Genomic DNA, 15374 nt, shown 5'->3' with positions numbered 1-15374 from the left:
CATACCGTAAATAATGTTGGAAATTGAAAGGCAATTTATTTATCAAACAACTACTTAAAACTAATATAATTCAAAATAGTTCATATTTCCATGACTTTTCCATGAATTTGTACAAAATTATTCTATTTCAAGGACTTTTCCAGGCCTTTTGAAGAAAAATGAAATCCCATGACTTTCCAGGTTTTCCATGACCCGTACGAACCCTGCAAGCCGTAGCTCCTCCCTCCCTCCTCCCTCCCTCCCTCCCCTATGGCTTACCTTCTCGAACACGTCGCGGCAGCTGTGCCAGCGCATCACCGTCTCCAGCATCGCACAGAGGAAGCGACCGTAGCGACTTGCCTCGTTCTCCGTGCAAGACGCCACCGTGTACGTAATGTCACAGAAGATCTGCCGGCACGAGAGCAAGAACGACGCGTGAGCGCGCCGCCATAGCAGTGCAATAGGCAAGGGCACCACCAGAGCGCAAAAAGTGAAAAAGGGGGGCACCACTCAGGTGAGCAATGTATGTGACAAGAGCGAACCATTCATGAGGGCGCCACCAGAGGGAACAATGTACAGTTGGCGCCACCGGAGCGAACAATGAACGGTGGCGCCACCACAGCAAACAATGTACAGTTGGCACCACCAGAGCGAATCATTCACGGTGGTGCCATCAGAGCAAATTATTCATGGTGGCGCCACCAGAGCGAATTATTCACGGTGGCGCCACCAGAGCGAATCATTCACGGTGTCTCTCTCTATCTGTATATATAATATATCTCTATACACAAGCACGCACGCACGCACACATATACATGGCGACTCACCTTCTCCTTGTAATGGAACTCGTTCTCAGGTGTGAACGTGTTGCTCTTCAGCTTCAGTTGTCCATAGTAACTATAACAACAACATCAGCAGCAACAACAATCAGACATCAGTGTGGAGACATCACGGGGCAAGAGATGCTTGTAGGTAACTAGCCCTACCTCCCAACACACCCACACTCTGCCCTCCATCTTCCTGCCCTCGCTCCCTCCATCCCTCCCTCCCTCCCTCCCTCCTCCCTCGCTCCCCTCCTCCCTCCTGCCCTCCCTTCCTCCCTCCTGCTCTAGCCCTCGCTCCCTCCCTCCTGCCTGCATTACCTCGTGGCGAGCGCGTAAAGGTCTGGTCGCTTGTCTTTCTCCTTGGTGCGTATCTTCTCGACGCGTCGCTCGAGCGCCTGCCCCAGGTTGGTGACGCGCGGGTAGTGAGGCAGGATCTTTGTCAGCACGATCAGCGCGTTGCGGATCTGTGTGTAGTCCTCCGATTCAAGGCAGATGACGAGTGCCTGCAGGCGGGTGAGAGACAGACCAGCATGAGCACGAGGAGGAGGAGCAGAAGGAGGAGGAGCAGGAGCAGCATTGCCGCGGCGACTAAGAATCCGCATGACGACATCCATCGGCACGATTCTACGCTTGACATGCTCGCGGCCGTGACGCGACCTTCACGACCGTGCGAGCTACAGTCATATTTGCGACCTTGACGTAAGCCTCATGACCTTGAAGTCTCCTTTCTGATGCTGGCACCGGTGCGACGTTTCGCTAACCTTTCGCGACCTTCAAGCCGACTGGGAACCATGCATCCGTGAGAGCGACCTTTCGCGACCTTGAAGCCGCACTGGGAACAATGCAGCTGCAAGAGCGACCTTGAGCTAACCTTTCGCGACCTTAAAGCCGCACTGGGAACCATGCAGCCGCGAGAGCGACCTTGAGCTAACCTTTCGCGACCTCGAAACCGCTCCGGAAACCATGCAGTTGCATACATGACCTTGAGGTCGTCCTCGCGACCTTGGAAGCTAGCTCGCGTGGGACCTGCGGCCGTGAATGTCGGACGACTCACCTTGGTGATCTTGAAGTGCCACTTGTGGCAGACGTGTCGGTAGTTCTCGTAGTCGAGGCGGTCGTGCTTGCCGGGCGTCTGAGCGACTCGGAATATCGTCACAAAGCCCGGGTAGTCACTGCACTCCTACACGCACACACGCAGATCAGACGACGTTAAAGTGATTATCTCACCGTAATAGTAGAAGTAAAAAAAATCTACTTTACACAAAATGTGATTCTGTTCACTTTTTATGGTTAAGTTGCTGCACTATACTTCGTATTTTGCTATTCCGTTCGATGTGAACAAACACTCGCGACTCATACATAGCCCATAGCAAGCATTTCATGTCATGATCAATATATCAAATCGCCCAGATTTGTTTGATTTTTAACACGTTGAAAAACAATCTTATCAGGTAATAATTTGAGGATACAATTATTGTCGTTAGTACTTACTTTTTGAGAAAAAATGCAACTAAAATGTACAAATATACACTAGAAAATTCGTGACGTAGTCAATTTAACACCATCATTTCTCAAATAAATCAAAAAAAATATAAATTTAGACAAATTTAGACTTGGATTTTCAAATGCTCCCACGAACCAAGTGCAAGTCCTCCTCGCTGTCCTCTCCTAGCTGGCGGAACCCGCCTCACAGCAGTCGCACGCTCGCGCCACGTGAAGGATATTGTTTCTTGTCGGCGGTCTTCTTGGCGTCGGGTGGTGGCAGCATGCGCTCTCTCTCGGCTAGCTCCAGCTTCCCGGCATCGTAGTGGTCGCGCGACGACGCGGGCCGCTCCTGCAGTGTAACACAACACAGTGTACGATGACACACAATGTAACACACGTAAACACAATGCAATGCAACACAACAAAGTACGATGACACACAATGTAACACACATAACCACACTGCGCGGTGCAACAGCACAACGAAACATAATGATGATATGAAATATGATGATGATATGAGATATGATGCGATAAGATACAATGCATTGTTTTACAATGCAAAACAATGTAATGCAATACAATGGACTGAAAGGCAATACAATACAATGCAATGTGGTACAATACAATGTAATATTCTTTTTTGTATTTATTATTTTAATAAATTTTACCAAAATAAATGAAAAAGCTGCATTATAAATTCCTTTTCACACGTATGCAACAACAACAACCACAACAATAACAACAACAACAAAAACAACAACAACAATAACAACAACAACAAAAACAACAACAGCAGCATGCAGACTGGCCCCACCTTCTTCCCGGAGTCTCGGTCTCTCCCATCCTTGCTGTCGGCTCTCCCCACCTTCTCCTTGCTGCGCCTCATGCCGTCCAGCATGACACTGTGCGTGCTGCTCTCTGGTGTGTGGCGTCGGCTGCTGCTGCTGCTGCTGCTGCCGTCGGGCGTGCGGGCGCCGGACCTGCCCTCCAGAGTACCCAGAACTTCCACACTGCTACCGTTCCTCGCTGGCGACATCGATTTACTCTTACTCTTACCTGCCGAGAAATGACATCAACGCTGATGAGGAGGAGAGCGAGGAGGGGGAGGGGAGGAAGCAGAGGAGAGGGAGGAGGAGGAGAGGGGAGGGAAGGAAAAAGAGGAGGGGGAGGAGGATTAGGAGAAGGAAGAGGAGGAGGGATAAGTAGGGCGTGGAGGAGAAAGAAGGGGGAGGAGAAGGAGGACGAGGAGGGGGAGAAGGAGGGGAAGGAGGAGGAGGGGGAGGAGGAGGAAGAGGAGAGGGAGGAGGGCGAGGAGGAAAAGGAGGAGAAGGAAGAAGAGGAGTAGGAGGAGGAGGAGAACGAGAATAATACAATTGATGGGGGGAGGGGGCGTGATTATACGCAACATCATAAATCGTTACCAACCACGAGTATAAAATGTCGTAAAGTTGGAAGTGAAGCATCGCGCAAAAGTTACGCCATGATAGTCACAACTAATTACTATGTTTTTGACAATGGGCATCAGATTCGACTTCGGGTTTGCTCGATCGCTGCAACTGTTGTCGACGGCGCTGTGTGGGAGTGTAAGCGCCTTGATGTTTATCTCGTACAACGGCATGAGTCTGCTTTATTAGCGATGTTTGTCTTGTATGACAGCACATGTCGTTAGTGTACGTACTGGCATGATGACTGCTGTGATTGGACGCGTCCCTGCGACGTTTCGGCTCCAAGGTCAAATCTTCCAGAGAGTGATCCTGCGAGAGAAGTAGTGGCCTTGGTAAACGGTGCTGACACAGTGTAATATCGTCGCTAGTTCTAGTTGTAAAACCTCTTTGCCATACTTATAACTTGATTAAAACTCTGTATGTATGGGTGAGGTCCACACACTACCAACCACATCCCTACTTCATCACCCCATGCCTGTTAAAATGGCTTAATCTGTATTGTGTATGTATATGCATGTGTGCATGTGTACGTGGACGTGTATGTGTACGTGTATGTGTACGTGTACGGGTACGTGTACGTGTACGTGTACGTGTACGTGTACGTGTACATGTACGTGTACGTGTACGTGTACGTGTACGTGTACGTGTACGTGTACGTGTACGTGTACGTGTACGTGTACTTGTATGGGTACGTGTATATGTACATGTACGTGTACGTGTACGTCTACGTGTATGTGTATGTGTACATGTATATGTACGTGTACGTGTATGTGTATGTGTACATGTATATGTACGTGTATGTGCATGCACAGGTGCATGAATATTTATATGTAGAGGTTGAAACCTTGACACACTACCCTCCCCCTTACTGCCAAACCTACCTGCCTGCCTGCCACACGCAACCTGTATACCCTAACACGTACAATACACTTGGATACCTACCCTACCCTTTATCTCTACCTCTGCTTCTATTTCTGTCTCTGCCTCTGCCTCTACCTTAGCCTCAACCCCTGCCTCTGATACCACCTCTGCCTCTATCTTAACCTTTGACTCTGCATCAGCCTCCATCTCAGCATCTGTGTTTGTCTGACCCTCTGCCTCTACCTCTATTTCTGCCTCTACCTCTACACCTACCTCTACCTCTATCTATACCCCTACCTCTGCCCCTACCCTTCCTTCTATCTCTACCCCTACCTCTACCCCTATCTCTACCTCTATCTCTACCCCTACCTCTACCTCTACCTCTATCTCTACCCCTACCTCTTACCCTACTCTATCTCTACCCCTTACCTTACCTCTGCTTGCTGCCTGCCTTCTACCGTCTACCTCGTGCTCTGCCCTGCCTCTACCCTGCCGTGTACCTCTATCTCATACCCCGTTACCTCTTACCCCCACATTCTCGCCCTGCCTCTACTCTTTATCTCTACCCCTACCTCTTGATCTCTACCCCTACCTCTGCCTCTGCCGCCTGACTCTACTCTATTCTCTACCCCGTACCTCTAGCCGGCTACCTTCTACCCCCACCTCGTGCCTTCTGACCCCTGCCCTGTACTCTAATCTCTACCCCTACCTCTGCCTCTGCCCGCCTCTACCCCTACCTCTACCCCTACCTCTTACCCCTACTCTTATCTCTATCTCTACCCTACCTCTACCCCTACCTCTACCTCCTGCTCTGGCCCTAGCTCTAACCCTACCTACCTTCTACCCCTTTACCCCTACCTCTGATCTCTACGCCATACCCCTACCCCTATCTCTATCCCCTACTCGTATTATCTCGTACCTCGTGCCTCTGCTTTTCGTAACCTCTACCGCCCTACCTCTTACTCTCTGGCCTATTCTACCTCTTATGTATCTACACCTACCTTTACCCTTACCTCTTGCTCTGCTCTAGCCTACCTTCTACTCTGCGCCCTGCTTACCCTACCTCTCATCCTCTACCTCTGCCATCTACCCTACCTCACCTCTATCTCCTACCCCCTACCTCCTCTCTGCCTCTTGCCCCTGCCTCTACCTCTACCCTCTACCTCTACCCCTACTCTGCCTCTTGCCCCTACCCCTACCTCGGCACTCTGCCTCTATTCTCTGCGTCTACCCTCTATCTCTGCCCTCTACTCTAACTCTGCCCTACCTCTACCTCTGCCTCTACTCTACCCCTACCTAGCCTACTCTGCCGTCTAACATCTGCCTCTGACTTCTGCCTCTGCCTGTACTCTGCCTCTGCCTCTGCTCTGCCTCTACCTCTAACCTCTAGCCCTCTACCTCACTCTGCCTCTGCCTCTGCCTCTGCCTCTATCTCTGCCTCTACCCCAGCTTTCTGTCTCAGCCATCCACTCTACTGCCAGCTTATGTCTTCAGCCGCTGTCACCTACACCGCTTCTGCTCTCAGCCTTCTACCTCTACTCTTCCAACTCTTCTGTCTCAGCCTCCACCTCTATGCCAGCTTATGTCTCAGCCGCTATCACTACCCCAGCTTCTGTCTCAGCCTCTACCTCTACCCCAGCTTCTGTCTCAGCCTCCACCTCTATGCCAGCTTATGTCTCAGCCACTATCACTACCCCAGCTTCTGTCTCAGCCTCTACCTCTACGCCAGCTTCTGACTCAGCCTCTACCTCTACCTCTGCCTGTCTCAGCCGCTACCCTACCTCTGCCTCTATCTCTTATTATTCAATCTCTATTATATGTCTATTACTTTCAAACTATGTCCCTATCTCCCGACTCTACCTTTGTCTCAGGTCTATATCTCCACCTCTGCTTCTGTCTCTGTTTCTCTCTCAGCCTCTACTCTTTACTTCAGTCTATGTCCCTATCTCCACCAGCTTCTGTCTCTCTCTGCTGCTACCTCTGCCTCTACCCCTACCCTTGCCTCAATCTCTGCCTCTGTCTCTGTCTCAGCCTCTACTCCTACCCCAGCTTCTGTCTCAGCTCTACCCCCTACCGCAGCTTCTGTCTCAGCTCTATCTCTACCCCAGCTTCTGTCTCAGCCTCTACCTCTACCTCTGCCTGTCTCAGCCTCTACCTCTACCTCTGCCTGTCTCAGCCGCTAACTTCTACCTTTCTGCCTGTCTCAGCCGCTAACCTCTACCTCTGCCTGTCTCAGCCGGCTACCTTGCTTTACCTCTGGCCCTGTCTCAGCCGCTACCTCTACGCAGCTTACTGTCTCAGCCTCTACCTTCTACCTCTTGCCTGTCTCAGCCTTGCTACCTCTTACCTCTGCCCTGTCTCAGCCGCTACTCTACCTCTCGCCGGCCAATGTGTCTCCAGCCCTAGCCTCTACCGCAGTTTCTGTTTTTCAGCCGCCCTCTCATGCGGTGCCTCGGCGGCGTGTGCACACGTACCCGCTTGCGGGTCATAGGCCGGAGCTTCCTTGGCCGATGACCGCGCATCGGTCGTCTGCCTGCCTCCCGGACCCAGCCTCGGGCCTCTGCGGGGTAGCACCAACAGGAATCATGCTAGCGATGGGGAGGAGGAGGCAGACGCTGACTGAGTACGACGCACGGCGACGCCTCCGCTCCCCTCCCGGCGCGACCTCCACACGCCGTGCCACGCCGCCGCCGGCCACGACCTCACACGCCGTTCGCCGCCGGCGCGAGGACCTCCGCTGCCAACTTCCCAAAGCCTCCAGCCCAGAGTAAAACGTGCGCGCGCGCGCGGCTCAACGATCTCGCCGCAGGAGGTGCGAAGATCAGAGGCGAGGCGCGATATGACGGTCGACCGTGATGCGGCGCATGTTCCACGGCAGAATCAGAACAAACAGAACGGGTGAACAACCGATTCACGGTATTAGTACGATTGTGTGAAGTTTTACATGCTGAACTTGTAGTGAAGACGATTCACGTAACTATTGCGTAATACATCTACTGTTACCGAGTTTTACTACGACCCAATCTCAGTCCCTAATCTCTACATCGCTCTGACAATGCACCTCCATCCCCCTTACGTATGGACAACACCAGCATCATGTACGGTGTATGTGACCGTCGCACGACCAAACTCATGCTAGCTCGCACGGGGCCCAGAGAGAAAGGAACAAAGAGAAGCAAGTCGTTGAGACAAGTGATGTGGATTCGTATCTTACGCACTGGGGCCGAGCATGACACCGCAGACTCAATCTAGCACCCCGATTGTTCAACCGGCTCCCACGCATACGAGGGCAGCCACTGCAGCACACTCGATGCGCAGCTCTCGTCTTGGCGCAACCATAGACACGCAGACCACAGCATGACGCCTTGCTCCTCCGACCACATGTGAACCTTGACTCGTGCCTCCAAAGCCCACGGATTTTCTCGGCAAACACCAGGGGCGCGACAAACCACACAGACGGAATGCACTTCCTTGTTATCGAGCTTGATGGAGTCAATCAGCGCAAAACAGTAGGGACCAGCCTCCTCGCCACACACAGCACAGCCTGCTGAACAACGGTCCCGCCACACAACGAATAACCACAATGACAACAGGAGCCAGCGTCCTTACATCTTTCAAACAAGGATCAACAGGATCCACCTCTTCCATCTTTCAATAAGATCAACAGGATCCACCTCTTCCATCTTTCAACAAGACCAACAGGATCCACCTCTTCCATCATTCGACAAGATCAACAGGATCCACCTCTTCATCATTCGACAGATCAACAGGATCCACCTCTTTCATCTTTCAACCACATTAACAGGATCCACATCTTCCATCTTTCAACAAAATCAACAGGATCCACCTCTTCCATCATTCAACAAGATCAACAGGATCCACCCCTTCTATCTTTCAACAGGATCCACATCTTCCATCATTCAACAAGATCAACAGGATCCCATCTCTTCCACCTTTTCAACAAGATCAACAGGATCCACCTCTTCCATCGCTATTCAACAAGATCAACAGGATCCACTCTTCCACCTATTCAACAAGATCAAACTCAGGATCCACCTCTCCTTTCCAGTAACTCTCTTCGTTTTTTTCAGCTGAATGCATGCATCAGCCGACGTGTTGGTTGCTCGGGGTCGGTGATGTGCTAGTGTGAGTGACGTGGCAGAGAGCTTGTCAGCTGTGAGCTCCTGATACACTTGTCATGACACTGCGGAATGAGAGCGGCGCTACGAGATCCAAACTGTGGCAATTCAACGACATCTTTCACTCTAGCTTTCATGTCGATGTGAAATTTCAGCTACAAATTCTAAGCATGGTACAGTATAGTCGATATGGTTATAACATATTATCATGGGCCCGGATTTTTTTCTTCTGACATCCTATCGTGACAGTGACATTACAGCATGTCTACCGCATATTCATCATAGCTGTGGCACCTTACTATCACTGTGACATCTTCTCACTGCTGTGACATCTTCAAACGGCTGTCACATATTAGCAGGGCTTTGACATATACGCAGGGCTGTGACATCTTCACACGATTGTGACATATTATCAGGGCTGTGACATCTTCACACGGTTGTGACATATTAGCAAGGCTGTGACATCTTCACACGGCTGTGACATCTTCAAACGGACGTGACATCTTCACATGTTGTGATATATTAGTAGAGCTGTGACATCTTCACACGGTTGTGACATCTTCACATGGTGTGACATCTTCAAACGGCTGTGACATCTTCACACGGTTGTGACATATTAGCAGGGCTGTGACATCTTCACACAGTTGTGACATCTTGAAACGGCTGTGACATATTAGCAGGGCTGTGAGATCTTCAAACGGCTGTGACATCTTCATACGGCTGTGACATATTAGCAGAGCTGTGACATCTTCACACGGCTGTGACATATAAGCAGGGCTTTGCCATCTTCACACGGTTGTGTCATATTAGCAGAGCTGTGACATCTTGAAACAGCTGTGACACATTAGCAGGGCTTTGACATCTTCACACGGTTGTGTCATCTTCATACGGCTGTGACATATTAGCAGGCTGTGAATCTTGAAACGCTGTGACATATTAGCAGAGCTGTGGCCATCTTCAAACGCTGTGACATCTTCATACGCGCGATGTGCATTAGCAGGGCTGTGAGATCTTTCAAACGGCTGTGACATCTTCATACGGCTGTGACATATTAGCAGGGCTATGAGATCTTCAAACGGCTGTGACATCTTCATACGGCTGTGACATCTTCATACGACTGTGACATATAAGTAGGGCTCTGCCATCTTCATACGGCTTTGCCATCTTCACACGGTTGTGTCATATTAGCAGGGCCGTGACATCTTCACACGGTTGTGACATATTAGCAGGGCTATGGCATCTTTTTCAACAGTTGTGACATAATAGCATGGTTTGGCCGTACCATCTTCATCATAGGTGTGGAATTTGTACATAGCTGTGACATCCCATATGGCTGTGGCATCCTCATCATGGCTGTGACATTTTATCTATAACTGTGAGATTTAGCTGTGGCATCTTGGAAAAGGCTGCGATATCTTTGCATCCATTTTCATAATAGCTGTGAAAAATTCTATAACGCTGTTACATTTTAAATGGTTGTGGCGCCTAGTTTTATCTGGGCTATCACATTCATACACATAGTTGAATGCCATTATGGCTTGTGGCATCCCATCATATACGTGAGATCTTAGCATAGCTGTGACATCCCATCATGGTTGTGGCATATTAGCATAAACTGTGACATTTCATCATGGCTGTGACATCGCCATTATGACTGTGGCATATTAGCATTGCTGTGACATCCCATCATTGCTGTGGCATATTCGCATAACTTTGACATCTCATCAAGGCTGTGGCATATTAGCATACTTGTGACATCCCGATCAATCATTGCTGTGGACATTTGCATAACTGTGACATCCATCATTGGCTGTGGTATATTCACATAATGGTGACATCCCATCATTGCTGTGGCATATTTAAGCATAACGATGACATTTCATCATGGCTGTTGGCATATTAGCATAGTTGTGACATCCCATCATGGCTGTGGCATATTAGCATAACTGTGAACATCCCATCATGGATGTGGCATATTAGCATAAACTGTGACATCCCATCATGGCTGTGACATAATTAGTATAGCTGTGACATTCTATCATGGCTGTGACACCATAGGCATGGTTTGTGAATCTTTCTCATAACTGTGAGATCTTAGCATGGCTGTGACATTACATCATAACTGTGAGATCTTAGCATGGCTGTGACATTACATCATAACTGTGAGATCTTAGCATGGCTGTGGCATCTTAAAGACGGGTGTGATATCTTAGTATGATATTTGACATTTTTACGTGGCTGTGACCTCACATCATGGCTGTGAAAATCTTACACCACTGTGACATTTCTTCACGGTTGTGACGTCTACTTTTATCTTGGCTGTGACATGGCTTTTTACATGGTTGCAGCATCTCCATAATGGCTGTGACATCTTCATCATAGCTGTGATATCTTCATTGTGACTGTGACATCTATATCATAGTTGTGAGACTTCATCGTGACTGTGTCATCTTCATCGTGACTTCGACATCTTCATCATAGCTATGACACCGGATTGAGATGGTGACCTTGTCCTAGTCTGGCTGCGACAGTATGGTAGTGACTGACATGATGGACGTGTTGACAGGACTGTATGTACATGAAGGTAATATTCAAGCTCTCACACCTTCACACAGCTGCAAGCTTGCTCAGTGGCGACGTCGCCAGCTTGCCGGTGGCTCCCCCTACATGCATCACGCGTAGTTCGCGCCCGATCGTTGTGGCAGCAGGACAGCCTTCATCGTGGACTCATCTCCTCCTCCCGGATCACCATGGCAACGACAGATGACTCATGGCAGACGAAGAAGTCCTCTCCCTCTCCTCACTGATCGGTCGAACCATTTCTACAAACGCTTGACGAAACGATAACTGGCCACGTAATCGACGTCGCTGAAGCTGGGAATCAACAACGGTACACCAACGACCGAGAAGCACGATCAGCGCGCCCGCAGGCGCCACCTGTGGGATGTCAACGTAGTCGCATCATCACACCGGGATTGTGACATCGCGTCTGCATGGAGATGCGCCTTCAGGCGAACAATTGCTCGCCACAAATGTTCTGCATCGTCAAAAGACAATTGCGAGCGGTACATCTGCAGTCACCCTCCACCACCTGCTCACGCTGCTGCCGCTGCGTCCTCCTCCCATCTCTTCTGTCCGCGAAGTGGAACCACCTCATGGAAAGGAAGCCGCCCCGGGGAATCTTCTCATGGCAGTTAGGAGAATCACACGCATCCCTGGCAGACGACGGCATGACTCCTCGCGTCGCCGCGGCAACCGCCAAGATGCTTCTCGCCTCTCGACCCGGGGACCGAGGTCGTGAACTTTGACTCTCGTCGAGCAGTGGCAAACGTGAAACATTCGGCAACGTAAAACGAACACTAATCAGCGGTCCCCGGAGAAAAAACAAGAAGCGCGATTCCTCGCGTGGCGCCGACTGGTGGTGGCTATCGGAAAGAGCTAAGAGTTTTCAGCTACCAGTATACTAACCTTCGTGCTTGTGTCGATCTTTCGCCGCTTGTGCTCTGAAACAAAAGAGCAATGGCTGACGTAAGAGAAGCGAGATTGATGCCAAATATTTTGCTACGTAAATGATTACGACAGAATCGTACTGGTTTACATTAAAAACGAAACAATACGAATGTGACATTTTGATTTTAATTTCATTCATATTTTTTCGTATATTATTCGTTTTCTCTTTTGCTTACACATTTCTCCGTGTACTCTAGCAGGGATAAATGTCTACATGAAAAACCCTTTATTTGTCACGTAATAAATCTACATGTTATAACGCCCAACAGTTTATATCGATCACGTGGACACATTGGTGACGACACAGAGACGTCCGCTCTATAGACTGAGACGACCCTGCTATACGCTGAGACATCCCTGCTATACGCTGAGACGTCCGCGCTATAGACTGAGACGTCCCTGCTATACGCTGAGACATCCCTGCTATACGCTGAGACGTCCGCGCTATAGACTGAGACGTCCCCGCTGCGCGTGTCACATCATGAATTCTCATCCCGCTCGCGCACCTCTCTCTGACTCCTCCTTCTTGACCAACGGAGGAGCCTTCATGTCACCGTGGCTGGAATCGCGCTCCTCCTTATCCTTGCTCTGAGCCTTCTCCTCCTTCTTCTCATCCTTCCTCTTCGTCTCCTTGTCTGCCTGCTTCTCCTTCTCCTTCCAGTCCCGCTTGGTTTCCTTGCGTGGCTCTGACCGATCCTTCTCCTTCCTCGGCTCCTCCTTCTTGGTGCCAGCGCTGGCGGGGAACACATGCATGTAAACATTTCACCGACCACGGTAACGATGGTGCAGGTAACACTGATTTAGGTGAGCACAGACTTACGTTACTGCCATCAGAACATATCGCTACTGTCTTAACTACACGATGCGTCCATCTCTGCTCATGAAGCTAATATTATTGGTTAAGCACAATATGTTATCTACTAGCGCAGGTTGTCATGAGTTGGAGAAGCTTCTACAGTCTGGTTCAGAATAACTGCAGGGAGGTTTGAGATATTGGCAGATGGTTGGCAGAGGTTAGAGCACATTTAAAATAGGTAGGAGCTGTTATGCACAGACAAAAACAAATGCAAAAGCTGCCATAGTAAAAAAAAGATTTGTTTGCAAGGAATTACTAACGAGGACACTTGCTCAGACTCCTCCTTCTTCGCGCTAGGTGGCGCTGCCACCGTGGCAGAGTTTGGCTTCCCGCTGCCAGCGATACTGTTGGGCGTCACAACCGCCTTCTCCTTCTCTGCTCCGGCTACAAGAGGCACAAGCATCCCTCAATGTCATGTGGAGAGAGAGAAAGAAAGAGCAAGAGAGAGCACAAGAGGGGGAGAGAAGGGGGGCGAAAGGGAGAGAGAAAGAGAGAGAGATAGATAGATAGAGAGGAGCGTGTGCATGTGTGTGCGAGAGAGAGAAATAGGGAGAGGTATAAGAATAATAAGAAATAATATCAGCTACACTTTCGCACCCACCTAATCTCTATGCATTGCAGACACATGTGCATTGCAGGTTGGCAGGCAACAATTATGATTAGAAGCGTGCCAGCCATGGGCTGCCCCGTGTTTTTGCCTACCCATACGAGCATTCACTGATTCAGCCTTTAGGGTGCTATAGACACTGCTTTAGAAAATAATATGATTTAAGGAGCGTAAACCTTGTTCAACAAACATTTGCCTTTGCAATTAAACTGTGCAACTGTAGCCTCACATTCACACAGGTATGGGCTCTAATAATAGCAAAAGCAGTTCAGTCCTTTGTTAACAGTCAACAAATCAATGTTTAACCCTCCTCTTGAGGGTCAAAAAGTTATCCGACACTTACTCTTCGCATGTCAGCGGAAAGTACATTTTATGGTCCTTTCAATAAAGCCATAAAAATGGAAGGTCACCGCTGAAACAAAAATGTTTTCCAATCGCTCCATCAGACCATGTCCTCAGAAAATGTCTAAAATCTGCCCCATTGACCTTTGACCTGTGACTTCCAATTTCGGCACAGTGATGGCTTTTCCTACCATGATGCTATACACCGACTATCACGAGCCTAGGTCGAGCCGTTTTGGCTGTGACATATAAGTAGGGCTCCGACATCTTCATATGGCTCTGCCATCTTCACACGGTTGTGTCATATTAGCAGGGCCGTGACATCTTCACACGGTTGTGACATATTAGCAGGGCTATGGCATCTTTTCACAGTTGTGACATAATAGCATGGTTTGGCCGTACCATCTTCATCATAGGTGTGGAATTTGTACATAGCTGTGACATCCCATAATGGCTGTGGCATCCTCATCATGGCTGTGACATTTTATCATAACTGTGAGATCTTAGCTGTGGCATCTTGGAAAAGGCTGCGATATCTTAGCATGCCATTTTCATAATAGCTGTGAAAATTCTATAACGCTGTTACATTTTAAATGGTTGTGGCGCCTAGTTTTATCTGGGCTATCACATTCATACACGAGTGTGACATGCCATTATGGCTGTGGCATCCCATCATAACTGTGAGATCTTAGCATAGCTGTGACATCCCATCATGGTTGTGGCATATTAGCATAACTGTGACATTTCATCATGGCTGTGACATCCCATTATGACTGTGGCATATTAGCATTGCTGTGACATCCCATCATTGCTGTGGCATATTCGCATAACTTTGACATCTCATCAAGGCTGTGGCATATTAGCATACTTGTGACATCCCATCAATCATTGCTGTGGCATATTAGCATAACTGTGACATCTCATCATGGCTGTGGTATATTCACATAATGGTGACATCCCATCATTGCTGTGGCATATTAGCATAACGGTGACATTTCATCATGGCTGTGGCATATTAGCATAGTTGTGACATCCCATCATGGCTGTGGCATATTAGCATAACTGTGAAATCCCATCATGGATGTGGCATATTAGCATAACTGTGACATCCCATCATGGCTGTGACATATTAGTATAGCTGTGACATTCTATCATGGCTGTGACACCATAGCATGGTTGTGAAATCTTCATCATAACTGTGAGATCTTAGCATGGCTGTGACATTACATCATAACTGTGAGATCTTAGCATGGCTGTGACATTACATCATAACTGTGAGATCTTAGCATGGCTGTGGCATATGAAGATGTCGGAGCCCTACTTA

General features: G+C 48.9%; 1 protein-coding gene and 1 long non-coding RNA gene across 2 annotated transcripts in view; both read right to left on the bottom strand.

Moving 5' to 3' along the window:
- Positions 1–15374, bottom strand: part of LOC106808008 (THO complex subunit 2-like) — a 31483-nt gene that overhangs the window by 1133 nt on the left and 14976 nt on the right. Inside the window, exon 8 of the mRNA XM_014810548.1 lies at positions 259–387. Within this exon, the coding sequence (XP_014666034.1) occupies positions 259–387 (129 nt within the window). The remainder of the gene's footprint in view (positions 1–258; positions 388–15374) is intronic.
- On the bottom strand, positions 801–1998 carry LOC106808015. Its single transcript, XR_001393743.1, has 3 exons — positions 1858–1998; positions 1122–1306; positions 801–876 (listed from the first exon to the last, which is right to left on the bottom strand). It is a non-coding gene; the product is annotated as an uncharacterized LOC106808015 (long non-coding RNA).

This window comes from Priapulus caudatus, unplaced genomic scaffold (genome assembly GCF_000485595.1).
Source record: "Priapulus caudatus unplaced genomic scaffold, Priapulus_caudatus-5.0.1 Scaffold248, whole genome shotgun sequence".
In the NCBI taxonomy this organism is placed as follows: Eukaryota; Metazoa; Priapulida; class Priapulimorpha; order Priapulimorphida; family Priapulidae; genus Priapulus; species Priapulus caudatus.
The sequence above is the reverse complement of the archived record's forward strand: the minus strand, read 5'-3'. Positions and strand labels throughout refer to the sequence as shown.